This window comes from Stigmatopora argus, chromosome 10, assembly GCF_051989625.1.
Source record: "Stigmatopora argus isolate UIUO_Sarg chromosome 10, RoL_Sarg_1.0, whole genome shotgun sequence".
In the NCBI taxonomy this organism is placed as follows: domain Eukaryota; kingdom Metazoa; phylum Chordata; class Actinopteri; order Syngnathiformes; family Syngnathidae; genus Stigmatopora; species Stigmatopora argus.
This window is the reverse complement of record NC_135396.1, coordinates 6,789,864-6,811,191: the sequence shown is the minus strand read 5'-3', so window position 1 is coordinate 6,811,191 and position 21,328 is coordinate 6,789,864. Positions and strand designations below refer to the sequence as shown.

Sequence of the window (21,328 nt, the reverse complement as noted above, 5' to 3'; positions counted from 1 at the left end):
AATCGAAGCCTCAACCCCAGAACTGTGAGGCCGACATGCTAACCACTTGTTCACCGGGCTGCCTTACATTATATTGACATTGAATTTATCTGCTGCGCGAACACAAAACAGCAGCAAGTTAGTTTTTTTTCTTCAGGAATTAACTAAATCTCATTGACGAAGATATCAGCCAACGCATTTTTAAACCATTTAAAACAATGGCACTTTCTTCCATTTCCTCATGTTTTTGGATTATGGAAAGACGACAAAGTGACTACCAAGAAGCCACAGAAAGCATTAAAAATGTGAACTTCAGAACGGCCCAACTAAATAACAATTCAGTCTTGCAGTGGAAACCGGGTGATTTCGGAGGAAGTGTTTCCAATTCAATAAAAGCAAATTTTGCTTGTTTTTTTTCGTGAGAACTGCAGAGTAAACTGCAAGCAGTAATTAGAACAAAGCGAACTATTACTCATACCATTGTAGGTGTAGTAGTTACTTCAGTAGTATCATCAGCCTGATTTAAAACAAAGAACAGTTCTTTAATACAAATTATTTCAATCTTATACTGTAATTTATTTCATCCACATACACCAGAATACACATTTACATGTACAAATAGAGCTCCATAAACAGTCATACCCTAAAAGGTTGCGGATTTTGTCCTTTGTGCAAGCACTCCTAGGCAGAACCAAGCAGATAGAGTTTCCATTGAGCCATAATAAATCCTCTGCTCTTCTGAATTTTCGCTCCTTTGGTCTTGAACCGGAATCTTTAATTTTAAACCCAATAGCCAAGTCCATGGTTTTACAATGGACTAGGAAGAATTTGGCAAATTTGCCAAATCATGAGTCAATATTTTAGTGCTCTTTCACAAAGAAAGACATATTTTGAATAGCCAACACAAAAGAGCTGAGGTAGATAAGGTCAATGGTCAGTTCAGTACTCTATCACTGGTTTAAAACAAATTGTGCCAAGACGTATCATATGCCTTATGAGTCCTACAGATATGAAAAAAGGGAACATTGCAGGACTAATTGGCTGAGGTAGGCAATCCACTAGCCTAACACATGAGGACTGAGGTAGAACGCGTTATCATCTGTACATTTTTTTTACCCTTGTCTTATTTTCAATAGTGGTCCATTCTTAAAGACTTTACACTGACAACTCTCAGGTTCATTAAAATGACACCTGGAGAAGATGACATTTTATTGTCAGTGATGAAACGATAACTATATACATAAAAGACTGTCCAAAAGTATTTTTCACGCTAAATCTTAGCTTTTATTGACCCCTCCAGAGAGTGAATGTTGTGCAGGTGCATTTTCATCTAATTTGGAATTGGGAGTGTGCATTTATTCTGCATAGGTTCAATTTTCATTCCAGTCGGGTAAAAAAAAAAGAATCTTGAAACCTTGAAAATGAACTGCTGTTAAAACCAGCTGGTGCAGATTGGTAACAAAGCAATATCGTGTCAAATACTCAACAGAGTTGAGAAAAAATTGAGCTCATGTTTTTGAGTCATTAGGGTTTGACTCCAAATCAGAGACTCCTGGTGTCACTGAAGGCACCACGTCAGTTTGGGGCGTTTGGATTGTGCGCGGTGAGCTATTTTCTGTGATTTCTGATTTGCAAACAGTTGACTTTGAAGAAGCTGGTCGACCGATTCTGACCCCTTTCTTATGTCTCTGTAATAATCTGTATTCGCTTAGGGTCAGCCCGGGGTAGGCTGGTTTTCCCCTATGCATGTTCTCAACCACTGGTGAGAAGAAATATTTACGTCTTTGGAGTTTAGAACGTCCAAACGATTTTGGTTGAGGTGGCGTTGGGACCCAAACCACTGAAGAATCCTCCTTTTTCGCTGTCTGATCCTGCACCAGCTCGGACTTCTTGTCTTCTGACGCTTCATCGTCAGTAGTGAACTTGCCTTCGGATTGCTGAGAGGAAAGCTTAGTATCTGGAACTAAGAAAAAATTAAAAATCATGGTGGGTCTCATTTCATTTTGATATGCAAATGCACAAATTGATACGTTGGGTTATAGCTCACCTGGTGTCTGACTATCATCCAGGTCACTCCTTGGACCTTCAATTGTATATGATTCCTGGGGTACGCTCTCCTGGTAAACGCGTGTCTCAGGAATCGGAGGAATGGAGGCAAGATTCTCACTAAGTTGCCGTTTATCGTCAGACTCGGAAAGTTCCGATTTAGGACGACTATCAAGATCACTGCAAGGCGAGGAGACTAATAACTCAGTCTGGACCATCTTGTTTATTTTGCCTGCAAATCAAAAGCGAGTCTATTTTTATATCTCTGTCAATACCACCTAACGAGAGTTATTGCTTTACTCTACCTTTCTTTTTTGGTAGGTTTTGATTCTGGAGTCTGAAGGCATAAATATTGTGAATCTCCAGCTCTCTTTTTATGTCCTGTTTCAACAAAAAATGGAAAACTCAACATCACCTACAGATGAATTCACTTTCTTTCAAATGCAACTTCTGTTCTTGTGTATTCCAAAAATTTCAACAGGATTGGAATAAACAAACAATCCAAAGAGATTTTCAATTTACCCGAGTTTCCTTGGATAATTCATAAACCTGCGTCTGAAGACAGAAAGATGTCTTCCTGGCCGTGTTTATTTTCCGGATTTCTGATGCTGCTTGGCGATTGAGGGAGCCTCGTAGCAATTTGTTACACTTTTCTAAATCCTGTAACATATCAGTAAAGAATAATTACTGGAATTAAATAACACTGTTAAGAAGATATTTTTCATACGCACAATATATGTGGTTGCAGAACCAGAAGAAACACAGCTGCTAGCTGGGAGATTAGATCTCTGGAGATGCATACAAATCCAAAATTTCACTCTATTGGATTGTCACAGGCCTTGGGCAAATCGCCCCTCACAATTTCCAGGCAAGTCCATAATGGCTGAGCTACTACCACCCCAGAAAGAAAATGATTCCCTTTTATTTCCATTTTTAATCTTATGTTTTTAAGTTCACTGTACAGCAATTTGTATTCCGAAATATGACTAAAATCAATATATCTTTAGAACTCTGTAGGCATGATTACAAATACTCATGTATCTGTTGTGATCCCCATAGTTAGCTGGAATAGGCATGAAAAGAAATGAATATTTATATATATTATATAGTTTTTTTCCACTTTTTTTGCCAACCATTTTGGGGAATTCTAAAAATGAGATAAATAAAACTGAGCATGTTTAGTCTTATAATGAAGGATGAAAAATGAAATATTTAATGTTTCTTCACTTTTTTATTTTAAAAAATGTAAATGAAAATATAAGACATTTGCTATTTAGAGGCTCAAAACATATCTTAATGTCTAAAAATGATCCACCAACTAACAGAAAAGCTGTAAATTCATTAATCGATTAATTGTTGCATCTTACTTGGCAGGCATGGCAAGCGCCCCCCACCCCAAATAACTAGAAATAAGGAGTTTGACACCCCTCTTCTATAGTTTTGAGGATACACATGGCTCACTCTTAAAATTTCTGTCTGGTAACCAATTGTGATTGATTGGTCGACGACTACTAGAACCTGTTTTTTGCAGACACTTACATTTATCCGCTTGTCCTTCTCAGTTAGCTCTATGGAAACTTCATTCAGCTTGCGAGACAATTCGTCCTTGGCCGGCAAGGCCTGCTCCTTGATGACCCTGTGCTGGAGGTGGGTGATCCTGTCTTTGACATTGGTCAGTTCCTTCTCAGTGACCTGAAGCTTCCAGGCCAGGTTGTTACGACAGGTGCGCGTCCCACAGAGCAACTTTTGCAAGTCTCGGACTTCACCGTCGTTCTGATTCAGCACCTAGGAGCAACGGGGTTTTCTCTGGGTTTCTGGGTGTAGAGCCAGAAGACATTTAAACCTGAACACACTAACCTCAGAAACGCACTCCTCTGAATCTTGGAAATGCTGAAGTGCCACTGTGTGGCGTTGTTGAACTTTTTTCAACAGCTTGGTCTCCGTCTTTACTTCTACCAGCTGTAGCTTCAGGTCATAGTTCTGGTTTTTCAGCTCATTAATGCTGTTTGAGTAAGACGAATGTAGCCTAGTCTTTGAAACAGTATTGATTGGAGGTAACTTCAGCTTAATTTCTGAAAAACATTCAAGGTGTTGATATAAATCAGGCCTCCTCAAATAGATAAAACATGTGACACACAACTCCAGTTCAACTGTCCCTTTTCCCCCCACTTTGATGTCCCTTCTCACAGTAGCTGGGCAACTTCAGATTGTGAAAGTGCTTAGTTGCAAACTATCCAGCAGCACAAGCAAAATGTACACGGGAGTTAGCAAGTGGCTTGGAAACAGGCACAGATCAACATCCACGGGTCTGGTTAAAAAATATGGTGCTGGCAGCTACTCTAGTGTGTTCCATATACTAAACACAAAAATGCAAAATTTGAGACATACCAGAATATGGTAAGAAATTCCTCGAATCCATGTACATATGCATGCTCCTAATGACCAAAATAACATTGGCAGATAAGTTTGAAACCAAGATAATTTTATTGATTTCTCCTTTAATGTAAATTATAATGGCTAAAGCATTTAGATCAAAGACATTGAATAGTAGGAATTATGCTGAAGTCATTGCTCTCAACAAACTCATATTTCTTTGATTACATCGCATGGTGTGTTTTTTTTCCCTTCCTCCTTTATCAATTCTCTTGATTTCCCTTTTCCACCTAAGGAATCAGGTTTCCTATAATTAAGGCCAACACCAACTCCCATCCTGCTTCTCCCTGTATGTTTTCCTCTGTAGGTACTGAAAAGTGAACTTGATCATTTTAGAATCAAGTAGCATTAACCATAGGTTTATTTTTGCGAAGTCACATTAGAATATATTTGCAAACTCAAAAGTGAAACAAAAATGGTCACTTAATTAAGTGTAATGTATTAATTCTTTCATTTTCTCAACCACTTTATCCTCACAATGGTTGCGGGGGTGCTGGACACATCCCAGCTGACTTTGGGCCAGAGGCGGGGACACCCACAAGGAGATGGACAATCATTCACACTCAAACTCATACCTAGGGGCAATTTAGAGTGTCCAAGCAGCCTACCATGCATGTGTTTTGGAATGTGGGAGTACCCAGAGAAAAACCACACAGGCCCAGGGAGAACATGCAAACTGAGAACATGCAAACTCTCCACAGGTGCACTGATCTAGATTCGAACCCAAGTGCCCAAAGCTGTGATGCCAACACGTTAACCACTCACCCGCCGGGCCGCCTTAAATGTAATGTACATACTTTTTTTTTTTTTTCACGCACCTGGTTGCACCAAACACAGACAAATATCATATAAAAATAAATGCAATAAAATGAAGTGTATTGCTGTTGAAACATCCAACACTACTTGAAAAGTAATCATAATAATACAACATTTCTCTATTGGTGTAAATGTTGCTCATTTTCCCCTGCGATTTCTGCACCAAGTTAAGTTACGATAACATGGAAAAGGCAACGTACCTTCCGTTTTTTTATAGGGATTAAATTTCTTGTCCGGGGTGGTTTTGTGAATCTGTGTTTTGGTTTGAAAGACCACGGTGCGCGCCTGTGGGTTGAGTCTGGGCAGAGAGCCCGATTGCGCGTTACTTTTGTCTCCTGCAGTTTCAACCCGTGTCTTGATTGTAAAGGCCCTCTGACTCATCCTCATCGCCTTGTCGCAAGCCTCTTTTCACCGGGAAAGAACACATGGAAACCGATCGAAGCGGCCCGAAAATGGCATGGCAACTGGCGGAGCACACGTCAAGGTGGTGACAGGCCGACTTGTGCATAAGTGCCGCTTTCATTGTCGCCAACGATGACGCCACCGACCTCATATCAGAGGACAGAGGAAGACGACACCGACAGACATACAGCTGAACGACAGGCGTGACGTCACGCGCTAGGACCGACTTAACGCTGCATAAATTTCCAACTTAAAAATCACAGAAAATTGGCTGTTTCAATCGTGAAGATAAAGCGGTACAGAAAAATCAATGAATCATCAAATCTATATCATTTGCTTCTAATGCAAAGACTGCGATTTATGTAATGTATTTCTTTCTTTTCAGTGAATAATTAATAAAATATGAACAAAAAATGTTTCCTGTAATGTTATTTTGCCTGCTCTTTTGTCCCTGAGTATATACTACCATGTACTTTTTACTTTATTTGAACTTACAGCATCTTTAAACATCAGGTTGATATTCAAATGATGTTAAGTCATTGCATTTAACCATAAGTCATAAAAAGTTCATTCATTTTCTGAACCACTTTATTCTCATTAGGGTCAAAGGGGGTGCTGGAGCCTATCCCAGCTGACTCCAGGCCAGACGCCAGGGATCACCTGAATTGGTGGCCAGCCAATCGCAGGTCACGAGGAGACAAACAGTCATTCACCCTCACACTCATTCCTAGGGGCAATTTAGAGTGTCCAATCAGCCTACCATGCATGTTTTTGGAATGTGGGAGGAAACCGGAGTACCTGCAGGAAACCCACATAGGCCCGGGAGAACATGCAAATTCCGAGACACAGGTGGACCGACCTGGATTCGAACCCAGGACCCCAGAGCTGTGAGGCCGATATGCTAACCACTCAAGGTGCCAGGCCACCCGGTTAAAAAAAAAATCTATATCTTTTGTGCATTGCTATCATTGCATAGCTATCAAATCAATATTACCAGCACATGTTATGTATTTTTCTCTTCTCAGTAAGTAATTAAAAGAGGAAACATTTATAACAGAAATGTTATTTTCCCAATTAGACACACTGCTCTTTTCGCTTTTGTTCCTGAGTATATATTACTGTGTACATTTTAGCATTTGACCTTGCAGCATCTTTAAACATTGGCTTGGTATTCAAATGATATGAACTCAATGTAAATTATGATTACTACATGCATCTGGCCTCTCCCATAATGAGTTGCCAGGTTTCAATTCAAGTGTCAGATGACAATGATTTCAAAAACAATTATTTGCAGTAAGATGACAGATCCATTTGACATGGATAACTTAAGCACAGAGCATGAGGCACAAGTGTGGATGGTAACTTGTTGAATCCAATTGTTAATAAAAATATTGAGGTTTAACGTATGTAAATATGGATTATTGCTCTTAATACCAGCCAAAGCTGAGTGACAAGTTGTGTTTAAAAATTCTTTCAGGTACCACTAGAGGCCAATATATACCCAAATAGATTTATCTGGGCCAAATGAAAGTATCAAAAATAAAGAATTGATTCCGAAGTAATGTAAAAGCCTTCAGGTTTATTATTCTTTCCAAAAATTGCAACAGCAATGTGTAAAAACTGTGCAGTATCTACAAGAAAAACAAAGTGCAACAACAAAATCACATAAAAACTTACCAGTATTAAATAAAAACAATTTGGCCAAGTAATGAAGTTAACAAGGTGACTCACTGGTTTAAAAAATATTGTTTCTAAAAACTGACGTGCAAAAAATAGATATTATTTTAAAAATAACCAATGATTAGACCGCACTCCAGATCCTATTCACTTTCAATGGCTCTTAGAGGTGTTTAGTTTGCTTTTTTTGAAAACTACTCACAATGGACTCGATTGAAAACATGGTTGCCAACTTGCCAGGAGTAAAATTTTCAGTGTGCTGCAACATGGACTTGAAATTTACTGCATGCATGCATCATAATAACCAAACAAGCAATACATTTTGCATCCATTTTCCATACCACTTACATAGGGGTTGCTGGGGGTGCTGCAGCCTATCCCAGTCGACTTTGGGCACCAGGCGGGGGGCACCCTGGATTGGTGTCTAGCCAATATGGGCACAAGGTGACAGCCATTTACACTCACAGTAATATCTCGGGACAATTTAGGGTGTCCAACTAGCCTAGCATAAATGTTTTGGAGATGCGGGAGGAAACAGAAGTACACTGAGAAAACCCACACAAGCCTGGGAAGAACATGTTAACTCCACACAGCAAAGTGCAAACCTGGGATTGAACCCTCGATCCCAGAACTGAGAGGCTGATGAATTTAGAACTTATGAACTTATTATGAACTTAAGAATTCCAGCACAATTTTGGGTTTGTTAAACAATCATATCTTGACCCGACAAGCAAGATAAAAATGCCATCCTGTGCTGACCGTTTTTTTAAATATTTATTCATGATCTAGTAGCGTTTTAAAAATATTTACTATAATTACAACATTTGAAGTTTACAAAAAGCACCCAACGAACCAGTTTTATATCATCAGCATGAAAATTGTCACTTGGCACAAAAAGGCAAGCTAAACCACTGCAATAAAAATAATAATAAAATAAAAAGGATCAACCCTGTCTGGTCGTTGTAGTACGGTGGAGCCTTATGTTCCAGAAGGAAGCAGTATTGCACATTAATTGCTTCGTGGTTCCGTGGCACACCTTACCAAAGAGTTTCATGGAAATTAGGTAGTTTTTGCTAATCCAAACCAGGAACTTGCACGTAAACAAATTAGGAAATAGATAGAATCACAATATTCATGTAAAAAGTTGAATGTCTTGTGCCCTCGGGTGCTTTTTTTACACAACCCAGAAAAGCAATGGCGCAAAGTGGGCAATAATTGCAGTAACAAATGAACTGCAAGTTCACCACTGGCAAAACTCCATGGAGAGCCAGGGCAAAAAAAAATCCAATTGGTTGTCACTGTTGCTTTAAGTCCACAGAGACGATTCATTAGTGTTTAAATCCAAATCCGAGCCGTCACTGGCGGCATCCGGTTGGCTCATCTGTTCGTCACTCAGATAGGCGTCTTCTGTTATGTCTGCGGTACGTCTCCGATTACGACAGTAATGCGTCTCCTCTTTCGGCGGCAAGGATGAGCTTTTAAAATACCTCAGGTGCACCCCGCTGTAGGCTGGCTTCCCAAGATGAAGGTTCTTAGTAACTGGGGTGAAGTTGTATTTGCGGCGAACTTTGGGCCGCGCTAATCGTTTGGGTTCACGCAGAGCTGCCACCTTGGGTTCTCGTAGAATGCACGCCATGGAGCATTTTTTGTATGTCTTAATGTCTTTCTCATCACCTTTCTCCTTTCTTTTTGTCTGTTGTTTGAGCTCCTCTTCTTTCACCGCTACGACCACTACATTTTCGTCAACCTCTTCCTTCACGCCGTGCTCTCTCAGTTCAATCGCATTCGTCATCTCATCTCCCATTTGCTTCCTCTCTTCCCTTTCTACAACCTCCTCCTCTTCCCCGTTCTCCTTTTGTATCTGCTCTTCCCCTTTCTCCCTTTGTATCTGTTCTTCCTCCTCTTTCCCATTCTCCCTTTGTATCTGCTCTTCCTCCTCTTCCTCTTTCAGTTCCTCCACCAACTCCTCTTCTACCTGTTCCTCTGTTACCTCATTTTTCTCCTGCGACTCGTTCCTTTCTTCTTGTTCGTCCAGATAGTCCTCCTCCTCTTCCTCATTTGTCACCTCCTTAAGGTCCTCGTCTAACCGTGTCTCCTCAGAATCATATTGTTTTTCCTCACATCTCTCCTTTCCGTAATATTTGTCCATTCGCTCATCCTCAAAACCTTTATCATAATGATTGTCCCTTCCACGATTCTCTTCATTGTTGTTCTCATTTGATCTCCCACCACCTCCTCCTCCTTCATTATTATCTTCCTCGTCATATTCATTTTTACTATTTTCCTCATCCTCTTCCTCCTCATTCTTTTCCTCTGACTCCTTTGTGTCTTTGGAGGACTCCCGTCGTTTGCATTGGATTTCACCACCAACTGAAACAAACAAATGGATTTTAAGTGCACGTTTTTGCAACCTTTTGAAAATTCACTATTATTATATGCGATCCGTGACCAAGCATAACCAAAAAAGCCGGACGTTCAACCGGGACATTACAAAATGAAAAGCACAATACTACACATAATACAATGGTACACGGTCGATTGGTCGCCGGTCTTTTGGTCGCCGATCTTTTGGTCGCCCGGAAGGTAAGTGATCATTACCATTTAAATCGTTGCTCAAATTCCCTAAATACAAACTGTGAATTACTATTTAGTCATACTTAATGCCCTAGTAATTATTAGGCTAAAGAAAAGCTCCAAATTTCCCAGACTTTTATTGTTTTTTGTTGGAGAACTTGTTAAGACCCTGACTGACGTACCTTCTCAAAGGGACAACGCATGTACATACAAACTCTTATACACTAACACGTCGGCTCAGTGAAACTGCTCATGGCCATTGTTGGCTTTTATTGATGCGTAGACCGTGTTGTTTTACCTCGTTTTGTCGCCGTTCTTTTGGTCGTCGGTCTTTTGGTCGCTGGTCTTTTGGTCGCCCGTTGTCGCGGTCGGGGCGACCAAAAGACCGCGACCAAAAGACCGGCGACCAAAAGACCGGCGACCAATCGACCGCACACGTAATACAATATGTTCTCAGATTCGTGTTTTACTAAGAAGCATGAATGTCTCACCTGCAACGTCAGAAAGCCTCGAGTTATTACTTCTTTGTTCGCTTGTTCGAGACGTTTGTGGTCCATAATCCTGGAAAACACAATTATTAGCAATTTTGCTATTATTCCAGGTGGCGTGGCATTTAATGTCTTTAGTATGCAGAAAAAAGGAAACAGTAAATTCCTCAAAGAAAGGCTAGAAAAATAATAAAAATCAAATCATCTATTGTTTTCAATAACGTACTGAGCTGTCAGGGGTCTGCCACCGATGAGGGTTCTCGTCAGTGTCCGAAAGTTCAGATTTGAGCCTACTGGCAGGATCGCTATTTGTTGAGACAAATGCTTCCGTCTGGACCATTTTGCTTTGTTTTACTATAAAAATGACAAACGAGTGTTAAACAACACTGAAAACTAACAAGAATGACAAAGTCGAGTACTCGTGCACTTGTACCTTTTCTTTCTTGTTTTTGTGATCGCATACCATACATACTACTTGGCTCTGTTTCTTTCATTCTGTCAGGCTTGAAAAAAAAAAGAACAAAATGAATGCTGTATCTCAGTGTCCCATCAGTATGCAACCATGTACAACCAAATTTATTACAACTTACTTCAACTTTCCTGGTCAATTCACCAACTTCTGATTGGAGACCGAGAGAAAACTCATTGGTCTTGGTTATCTTTTTGTATTCACTTGCTACCTGGCGATTGAGTGAGCCTTGAAGCAACATGTTACTCTTCTCCAAGAACTAAAATGCATGATTAAAAAAGGCACACTAAAAAAAAATCCACACAACCACCTCTTTTCTCTGTATCTCTCTGTTTTACACTAACCAGTAGGGTTATAATAAGTGAGACAACCAACCCATGTGACAACCAACCACATTCTCCCCTAGTTACGTTATGGCTAATAGCATATTTTGTTATCCTTCCTCATGAGCTATGTTGCTTCTAAAACATACCTGTATCCTCCTCTCCTTTTCCTCTAGCTGTATGGTAAACTCACTGAGCCTGCGGGTTAGTTCCTCCTTCTCCAGGAGGTTTGGGTTCCGGCAAACCCTCCACTGGAGATGATTGATCCTGCCTTTGCAGTCTAACAACTCCTTCTCTGTAGTTTGCAGCTTCCTAACCAGATTATCACGACTCAAGCGTGTCTCGCTGAGCAACTTCCGCAAAGCTTTCACTTCGTTTCTGTGCTGCTCTTGTATCTAGAAGATCCAAGAATATGTCTGGGAATATAGACAATGAGTGCATACACATCTGCTTATTTGATATAATGCTGCTGATATCGGGCAAACGGCAGCCAATAGGATGAACTGGTTGGCAATCGATCAGAGTCGAAATAACAAGACAGGAAAACATTCACATTGTGGCAATTAAAACCATGCGGCCCGCACAGAAGGAGGTGGGTAATTCATTAAACCCTCGGTGAAATGTTCTGGGGTCCTAGGCAATGTTCCCTCTATTTTTTTGTTTGTCTGGGCAGAAAGACAACCTCCCTGAGCACACTGAGTACCGACCGGTGTGAGCAACATCATCATTGCTCGCTATGAGCACACACCAGTATCACACCAGCCATAAGCAGGTGCATGTCTACTACACAAATGATTTAGTAATAATAAAATGTAATGATTAATATCTATGAATGGGCGGCCCGGCGGATGAGTGGTTCGCGCGTCGGCCTCACAGCTTAAAATAAAAAATAAAATAAAAATAAAAAAAATAAAAAAAGGGGGATTTTATTTTGTGCGCTCCATATGATTTGCTGTGCGCAGAGAAGACGAGAGTAGTGCGCAATTGCGCACGCGTGCAGCTTAGAGGGAACATTGGTCCTAGGTAGAAATCCAGGTCAGTCCACCTGTGTTTGAGTTTGCATGTTCTCACCGGGCCTGTGTGGGTTTTCTCCGGGTACCCTGTTTTTCTCCCACATTCCAAAAAAAGTGCACGGTAGACTGATTGGACACTCTAAATTGCCCCTAGGTATGAGTGCGAGCATGAATGGTTGTCAGTCTCCTCGTGCCCTGTATTCAGGATGTCCCCCGCCTCTGTCCCCAAGTCAGCTGGGATAGGCTCCAGCACCCCCCACGACCCTTTTGAGGTTAAAGCAGTTGAGAAAATGAATGAATGAATGAATACTTTGGTACTGAGTGTAAGAACATATTCCACCTCTAGTGCATTCATTGTGTTCTATACTAGTGAGTTTTGAGCATGCAATCCATATTTTTAAAGAATGACAGATATGAATCCACGAGGGAAAAGACCCACCCACCTGAGAAATGCTTCCTTCCAAATCTTGGTATTGCTGCAGCGCCACCGAATGACGATGCAGAACGTTCTTCAACAGTTTGTTCTCCATCTTTGAATCCTTCAATTGCTGTTGCAGCACATAATTCTGGTTCTTGAGCTCCTTAATATTTTGCGCAGATTGTTCCCTCAACTTTAAGGGGTCCCTAATGGGTGGCAATTTCAGCTTCGACACTAATGGAATCACATGATCAAGTTAATGTCAAGTTGATAAGATTTGCAGCTAATTGCAGCGTTTGGTTGAATACCTTCATTTCGCCTATACGGATTCAGTTTGTCTTCTTGAGATTTGTACGTATATGATTTAGATTGCGAAATGCGCTGACCGGTGAGCAGTCTGGGCAGCGAGCATGATTGAGGTGGTTCTTTGATGCACCTTGACGCGTCCCCCTCGGCCCCTGACCTCGGTGCAAAGTCCCGCTGGTGTATACTCATGCTCCCTCGCAGCAGCACGTTTCTCTCTTTTAAAGCCGCATTGCAAAAAAAAAAAAAAAACAACCCAAGGCGGACGCACGAGAGGCGGCGAACGGCCACTAAAATCCAAGGCGAACGTTACATGGCTGTGAAGCTCCAAATCCGACTTCAGTGTCGCTATTAATGACGCCATCGGTTATTACCTCATATCAGAGCCCAGATAAGACGACACCTATTCTTATACAGGTGGTCGACGCAACCGACATCATTCGCGGTGGATGATGTCAATGGGGGGCGTGGCAACATCGCCTTACCTGCTGAGAAATTGCATTCATGCTGCGGAGAACATAAATCGCAAAGTGATTAGGTTCATTTTTTTCACAGTCGTTCGTCCGATGTTAACTGAAAAGGATACTATACTTTAGAGATGAACATTTTGCATGAACCAAAATGGAAAATTGTATTTTCTAAACTTTGGGTTGAGGACACGCCCACTTGTTCAATGCGTGTACTTTCCACAAGGTTACTAAAACTGAGCAACACTACTAAACTGTGCTGAATTATCCATTTCAAAAGAAAATACAATGGTGGTCGTTATTTGAAATATTTATTTATCTCTTTGATTTGCCACAACCTGACTAAACAACCCCCACACTACTCCTGAAAACAGTAATTTAGTACTATACTACTTTTCCATCAATCCAAGAACTCCTGTTCTGAGCATCTTACGCCCTCTTTTAGAGATGAAGCAAATCCTTATGTACATTATTTTTCCTTTTCCATCTTTTTTTTGCATGCAAACTTGGTAGTCATTTTCAAACCTCATTCCTTACGCCTTCCCCTCATCTCACCCTACTTTTTTTTTTACCCATTTCCTCTAAAAATGACTACTTGACGGAGACTCCAAATCACTCAGAAAACCCCCAATGAGTAGTTATTTTTTTCAGTTTCATTTTATATTTCATAAAAGCCACAACACTGGCAACTAAGAATGCCAATGTTACCTACGGCCTTGATAAAAAGGGTATTTGTATTTAGCTTAGTTGTTTATTGCTTTCTTTTTGCTATTGAATTGTATGTTGTCATCTGTCACTCGCAACATGCAACTAATGATGATGGTTTGAAGTTTTATTTTACTGTCGAGGCAGGTTAGTACAAAAAAATATAAATGATTTACAGTGGCATAAAAAAGTTTAGTATATCCAAACTTTCATGGCACTGTGCTCCGATTGCTCTCTCATCAAAGAATACTATGGCATGCAAAGGTTTGTTCACCATAACAAACCGTCATAGTTATTTGGATGCTCACAACCTGATGAATGATATATCAAGAATTAAAAAATAACTCAATTTAGAAGAGCCTGTAAAGGCTTTCCTTTCTTACTGATGCAACATTGGTCAAAAAAGCAGTATCAACTAAAAGATTGTGAGGTAATGGTAGACTCAAAACTGTCAATGGGATTTGAGGGCAAAGGATCCATATCAGGTTGGCTTGTTTGGGAGTCGTATAGAGATGTGTCTTCTTCAAGGATGACTGATTTCCAAGATGGTTCTGGTCTATGACCCTGACTTTTTCGTGATATCTGGTCCACGCCACTGTGAGTTGGTCTCCCCATGTGCAGATTTGTAATCACTGGTGTGAACACGTACTTACGTCGAATTTTGGCGAGTTTGCTTTCTTTTTCCTGAGCCGGCGTTGGAACATTTTTCTCAGCAAATTTACAGGGGCTTGGATATTTTTCCGTGTCTGTCCTATCCTCATCCTCTTTTGAGTCGGAGTCGTGAAAAACGTCTTTTTCCTCACTTTTGCTATAGTCCCCTGCAATTTTGTGAGCAGGACTTTTCTCAATGTCTGAAAGAGAATTTTCATGGGGGTTAATTGCTATCACTATTTGAGTGCTTTAGGAGCAAAAGCAAAATATTTAGTCCATTGGTAAAAACAATCTATTTCTATTGTTACTTCTAGCCAAGAGAATTATTGGTATTCTCCCACTTTGTGCAGGTTTGGGGAATTACAAAGAATAACCCCATTGAATTTGCATAAAGATGCCATGTTTACCCCCTTTTTTTCCAAGTTGGAGACTACAGAAATATTCCTCATAAGAATTATGCTGATACCATAAGTACAAGTCTTTTTCTGTAGCGGATAACTGCTGTTATTTCTCATGTATAATTCACCCAGCTTAATAGTACGCAGAATCAAAAATCACCCTTGAAAATAATTTTCTTTGTATATGGATTATACGTTTACCCAGTGCTTATTTTGTAAATTATAAAGTGGCAGAATACAAAGTATATCTGAAAGACCTACCGTATGCATGCATGTACATCTATGTGTATATATATGTATATATGTCTTTATATATGTGTATGTGTGTATGTATATGTATCGTTGTATGTGTATATGTGTGTATATATATATATATATATATATATATATATATATATATATATATATATATATATATATATATATATATATATATATATACTTCAGCAACACGCTTATTTATTTATACATTTATTCATGTATTTATTAACTTATTACCTATCTATTTATGTCTAAAATGCCTTTCCTATTTCTGCATCCTCACCCTCTTGCTACTGTGACAACGAAATTTCCCAAATACGGGATGAATAAAGTTATCCAATCCAATCCAAAACCCAGCAATGACATTTTTTTTACCAACCCTGTTATGGTGAATTAAATTTAGCACAGTGTAATATTGGTACCATTAGAGGCTTACCTCTAAAACCTTCACTTTGTGGCACAATTTTCTTCAGGTATTTAACTGCCAAAGACGCCCGTGGAATATTATCCTGGAAAACATTCAATCGCAAACATTAGAATTCAATTTTCAAAGACATTATTGGTAAATGCAGGCTCATAATAGATGTGGGATGATTTTTCAAAAACCAAACTGAAAACAAACAATACTCTGAATGACATACTGTGCTTGTTGAGCTCAGCCACCTTTGCAGCTCATCTTCAGGCTTGAAAGAGTCCGACATGATCGAAAACTCAATGGGTGAATAGTATATTTCATCAGTCTGGACCATCTTGTTACATGTTTCTGCAAATAAATGTCAAGTGACTAAAAAAAACACTTACATCCACTCGCAGAGAGATTTGTGCAGTAAGTGTACCTTTTTTCTTTATCAAATGTTCGAATCGGAGAGCAGGTAGATTGTGGTTTGCCAGTTCTTGCTTTCGTTCCTGAAAAATAAAACCAACATGTTAAAAACCCCAAATTCTATTGAAATTATGCATAAGAGAAATGAAAACAGAAAATATTTTAATCTTCAAACTGACAAGCATTTTATTTTTCTCTCATTTTAAATTGGATGTATGCAGTTCATTGGCCATTTTTTTTACACATCCCAAAAAAGTTTTATCTATTACTATTAACCAAACAAGCTTTGACTTACTTGAATTTCTTTGGTCAGTTCATAAACTCGTGTTTGTAGGCAGTAGAACACATCATTGGTCTTAGACAGCTTTCTTTGCTCTCCTGCTATGTGGCGATGGAGTGTGCTTTGAAGCACCGTGTTATTCCTCTCTAATTCCTATTTTCAAGAAAAATCATTGCATGTAACAACTTGAACAGAAAGGATTAAGCTCCCAAATATGCTTCCTTTCCCGAAAAGAATACTTCATTCTGATTTAGTGAGAAAAGTCAGAAGCTAAATACCAGAAGTAATTTCCATCAATTAAAGTGTGGTACTCCAGCTCTTGAGGCATTTTGTTTCTAAACATACCCATATGCGCTTGTTTTTCTCCCTCAGATCTAGGGTTGCCTCTTCCAACCTGTGGCTGAGCTCTTCCCTTTCCAACATGGTTGAATGGTGGAGGATCTGCGATTCAAGCTGCAGGATCTTGTCTTTTGATTCCATCAATTCCTTCTCTGCAGCCTGCAGTTTCTTTACCACCAAGTCACAGCTGGATCGCGTCTTGCCGATCATTTTTCGTAAAACCTTCACCTCATTGAGATGCTGTTCTTGGATCTAGGAAAATGTATTGAAATATTCCTATGAAATCTTATATAACTAAAAAAAACTGGATAGTCACATTCTTAACAAAGCAGCAGAGATGAGCTAGTTAGTACACATGATAAGAATGACCTATTATATTTAGGTTGCAACCAGGTTGTGGCTGAGTTTATTTGTGTTTTACATCAAATATCGAGCTTTCTAAACCGCGTTCTCTCATCATGGCTTGTCTTGTATGCAACAACCACATTCACATTCTATTCATAAGTTGGTGAAAGGACTTACACTGTTTCACCTGTAAGACACTCAAAGCACTTTGACCCTTAACCTCATTTACCTCCTGATAATGCAACATCAGGAGCAACGTGGAGTTCAGTATCTTGCTCAAGGATTTTAAGGGACGGTTACCAGGATGGGGAATTGAAACCACAACCTCTAGATTGTGAATCGACAATTCTACCACTGCACCATGCCACCTCAAATATGCAGTCATTAGAAAAAATGTTTTGGGATGTGAGAGGAAGAACACGAAGCAAACTCAGGAAAGCGAGAGAAGAACATAGCGACTCCTCAAAATTTGATTCAATTTAAAGTGTATATGTGATTGCATGGTGCAGTGGTTCTTCTGCCTGACTATGGTGCGGGCAGTCTGGGTTCGATTCCCAATCGGTGACAGTGTGAGTGGTTGTCTGTCTGTCTGTGTGCCCTATGACTGACTGGCGACCAGTCAAGGGTGTAGTCTGTCTTTTGCCCGAAGACAGTTGGGCTAGGCTCCAGCCATCCCCGCAAATGGAAGATGATGAATGTGATGGCATGGCAGTGTGTTGGTCTCACAGTTATGGGCTCCTGGGTTCAAATCCAGGTCAGTCCACCTATGTAGAGTTTGCATGTTCTCTCCAGGCCTGCGTGGGTTTTCTCCAGGTACTCCGGTTTCCTCCCACATTCCAAAAACATGCATAGTAGGCTGGTTGGACAATCTAAATTGCCCCTAGGAATGAGTGTGAGGGTGAATGGCTGTTTGCCTCCCCGTGCCCTGCGATTGGCTGGCCACCAATTCAGGGTGTCCCCCGCCTCGTGCCCAAAATCAGCTGGGATAAACTCCAACACCCCCTGTGACCCTAGTGAGGATAAAGTGGTTCAGAAAATGACCAACCTGACAAATATTGCCTTCCAATTTTTGGTATTCCTTCACTGCCACCGTGTGGCGGTGCAGGACATTTTTCATAACTTTGGACTGCGTCTTGAAAACGATCAGCTGCAGATGCAAATCGCCGTTTTGCCTCTTGAGATCTCTAATACTCAAATTGGTTGGCATATCGTAGGTCTGGGGCTTCTCGTTGATCGGAGGCAACTTTATCTTGTAATCTAAAAATATTGGTTGATTACTGAGAGCATTGAAATTGGATGGTGAGATGACAGTGTGGCCAAATGAGATACTACATACCTCCACTCTTTCTATATGGAACCAGCTTGTCCTCTATGCTTTTAATTGCACGATATTTGCTCGATCCGGGGTAGACCGATGGCAGAGAAGTTGGTGGAGCTTCTTTACCATTGTACATTTTCGGATGACCTTCCTCCCTTGCCTTCCGTGCCGAATCCGGCAGATTCGCACTCATCGCCTCTTTGCAAATGAAATGAGAAAATGCACAAAATAGCAACTATACGCGACTCCAAAGCAGCCGCATTTAAATGCTTACAACTTGTGGAAATCCGATAGAGCCTTTATGTTGTCATTTAAGCCAGAACAAAGAGTGAGGTGTCATGTCACTCACGCCCGTAAGTGGGTGTATCTGATATCACGTGTTCTCGTATATTGACGCTAGACATATTTGGACAGAATATGGTAGCATGTGAAGGAAGGTAAGGTTCTTCAATGATTCAATAACAATTCTTGTGTTTAATATGTCATTTTAGTGTGAGTATATTTCAGAAATGTTGCATAATAAATACTGTAAACTCGTTTGATGAATTATTTGATTTGATTTAAAACATGGGCGCAAGCTGAGAACAAGTTAGTGCTGAATCTCAGAAACTTTTTTGGTCCATTTTTTGGGGGACAGTTTTTGTTTTAAGGTTTCAAACGTGACTTGTCGTCATGAGCCCAAACTGAATGTTGTCACCTTTTTCTTCTCCTCACTACCACAATATATAAACCAGTCACTTTTCCATTTTTGCAAAGACCAAATATATAAAATACAATATTAAAATAAGTCAGAAAAATGTATTGGCATGGTTTAAATACATTGTGTTCTCACAAATAGAATGAGCAAAAAAGATGAAACAAAACTTGTTTTAATGTTGTTGGGTTTTTTTTATTAAAAAGGCTTTTCAGAATATATTAATACAAACAAAATACACAATAACTGAACTTACAAACAAAATTCTTCAATGACATGCCAAATGTGTTGCTATAATTTTTACAAACAGATTGATGAGCATTTGATGCTTGGATACACAATGTGTTGGCGTGTATAATTGAATCTTTCGTTTCTAGCTGAAGGCATGGAGACCCAGTGTTACTACCTTGTTGCAAACCACTAACCAGCACGTAATTCCTACACCACCTGTAAAAGCAGAATATGTCAGTAATTTAGTGATTTCTTTGCCCCTGTGAACAACAGGATAGAATGGGATGGGAAGAATACCTGCGACTCCAGTTGGGAAAGCAACAATACGCTCTACAGGTGCAATCCATTTATTTGGAACCACAGTGACTGGATCAGAGTAATACTTCCAAATTAAAGAGATCATCAGAGCTCCCTGACAAAACAAAACAAAAAACATTGAGATACAAAGTTGATCATCTCCAAGCATTTACATGCATTCAAACAGACTTCAACAACCCAATTTTTGGAAGGATGGGTTGAGCCTACCTGCAGGATGTAAAAGACAATGTTGACAACCCATTTCATTTTGGCTTGTTGTGCAGACCTTGATTTCACTGTCAACATAAAACAATTTCTCAAGCATTTCACACATCTTTAGTACTGTTCCATTTGTTAGTCCAGTTTTGTCCTATATATGGAATATGACAGCATGTATTAAATAGTAGTAAAGCTGGTAACATATTTTTTTGCATAGATGCAATAAATCCTCAATTGAAATGAATACAAAGTTTGGATTATTTCTGCAGTGTTCAATGCCAGATTTTAAAAAAAAAATCTAAATGTGAGATTCTTTTGGAGAAAAAATATTTCTTTTCAGACATTTTATATTGGGGAGTTGACTAGTGATTATTGCTTAATTTTTGAATATACCAGGGCATTACAGTAAATTAATTGCTACAAATGTTCCACTTTAATCTAGCATCATAACTGAAACTGCCTGATTTATTTTTCAACATGGTTAAAAAAAAACAATAATAAAATATTGACCAAGACATTACTCGTAACTGGTGGTAACTTCTAAATTAGGGTACACAAATAAAAGACAATACTTTTGTAGTCACGCAGCGAGAATGTCATAACGTTAATAAAAGGACATTTTCCCCATACCGTGTGTTTTGAGCTTGTCTGTCATCTTGTTTATTTTACGCTCTAACCGGGCATATCTGGCGAATTCATCCATCATACTAATTGAACACTGCTCTTTCTTCATCGCCTGGACTTCAGCTCTCATCTCATTTTCCTGTTCGGCATCTTTTTGGACCATCCTGGAGAGCTGCAGAGATACATTTTAAATAGCCTGACGTATATTAATTATTTAGCGTTGACAAAAAAAAACAAGCGACTACAGCCAAGCGACAGGTACTTACGAACGAGGAAATACTCGGCAACAGTGTTTTCATTAGATTGCAGAGGAAAACAGACCCGAGCACTAGAAACCAAGCATAACCAGCCGCCATTTTTGCGGAATCGCCTGCTTTTTCGACGTCGTATCATAGCAAAGAATCACGTTCGTTTCCTGCTTGGATAACAACGTTCAGGCGCATTAGTGCCCTCTAGAGGATGGAGTGTGCGTCGTCCATCGACTGACTTAAAGTACAATGTCGAAGTCCACCGCCACTCATCACGACTTATTTATTAAGTGACCATTTAAAACGAAACGCTAGCCATTTTCCGCTTTTCTTGAATTATATTAGGGGGGTTTTAAACTCTACAGTACGCGTAGATTTTTAAGATATACACATTAATATCAACATTTCTTATTTGTTAATTAAAATGCAGGCATGTAGGTACGTATATATTAATATACATACACATGAATACATACATATAGACGGG

General features: G+C 39.7%; 4 protein-coding genes across 8 annotated transcripts; all 4 read right to left on the bottom strand.

Annotated features, from left to right (window-relative positions):
• Positions 1–537: 537 nt before the first annotated feature.
• LOC144083124 (uncharacterized) lies at positions 538–5,836 on the bottom strand. The gene is made up of 7 exons (XM_077610655.1): positions 5,475–5,836; positions 3,883–4,097; positions 3,565–3,810; positions 2,548–2,685; positions 2,331–2,406; positions 2,027–2,257; positions 538–1,942 (listed from the first exon to the last, which is right to left on the bottom strand). The coding sequence occupies exons 1-7, from the start codon at positions 5,659–5,661 to the stop codon at positions 1,488–1,490; spliced, it is 1,548 nt and encodes a 515-aa protein (XP_077466781.1). The 5' UTR covers positions 5,662–5,836; the 3' UTR covers positions 538–1,487.
• Positions 5,837–7,235: 1,399 nt separating this feature from the next.
• LOC144084084 (uncharacterized) lies at positions 7,236–13,371 on the bottom strand. 5 transcript variants are annotated; one of them, XM_077612398.1, is made up of 8 exons: positions 12,947–13,371; positions 12,664–12,872; positions 11,357–11,602; positions 11,006–11,143; positions 10,849–10,918; positions 10,642–10,769; positions 10,419–10,488; positions 7,236–9,723 (listed from the first exon to the last, which is right to left on the bottom strand). In XM_077612398.1, exons 1-8 carry the CDS (start codon positions 13,131–13,133, stop codon positions 8,660–8,662), a joined length of 2,112 nt encoding a protein of 703 aa, XP_077468524.1. In that variant the 5' UTR covers positions 13,134–13,371; the 3' UTR covers positions 7,236–8,659. The 5 variants fall into 5 exon arrangements, with proteins under 5 accessions (XP_077468524.1, XP_077468525.1, XP_077468523.1 ...); XM_077612399.1 differs by having other exon boundaries at positions 11,006–11,095; XM_077612397.1 differs by having other exon boundaries at positions 10,849–11,143.
• A 394-nt stretch (positions 13,372–13,765) lies between these two features.
• On the bottom strand, positions 13,766–18,803 carry LOC144083803 (lebercilin-like protein). The gene is made up of 8 exons (XM_077611891.1): positions 18,547–18,803; positions 18,256–18,467; positions 16,872–17,117; positions 16,542–16,679; positions 16,260–16,329; positions 16,065–16,186; positions 15,860–15,932; positions 13,766–14,964 (listed from the first exon to the last, which is right to left on the bottom strand). The coding sequence occupies exons 1-8, from the start codon at positions 18,719–18,721 to the stop codon at positions 14,525–14,527; spliced, it is 1,476 nt and encodes a 491-aa protein (XP_077468017.1). The 5' UTR covers positions 18,722–18,803; the 3' UTR covers positions 13,766–14,524.
• Positions 18,804–19,398: 595 nt separating this feature from the next.
• get1 (guided entry of tail-anchored proteins factor 1) lies at positions 19,399–21,073 on the bottom strand. Its single transcript, XM_077610659.1, has 5 exons — positions 20,860–21,073; positions 20,600–20,765; positions 19,979–20,046; positions 19,751–19,865; positions 19,399–19,669 (listed from the first exon to the last, which is right to left on the bottom strand). The coding sequence occupies exons 1-5, from the start codon at positions 20,947–20,949 to the stop codon at positions 19,596–19,598; spliced, it is 513 nt and encodes a 170-aa protein (XP_077466785.1). The 5' UTR covers positions 20,950–21,073; the 3' UTR covers positions 19,399–19,595.
• Between the last annotated feature and the right edge of the window lie 255 nt (positions 21,074–21,328).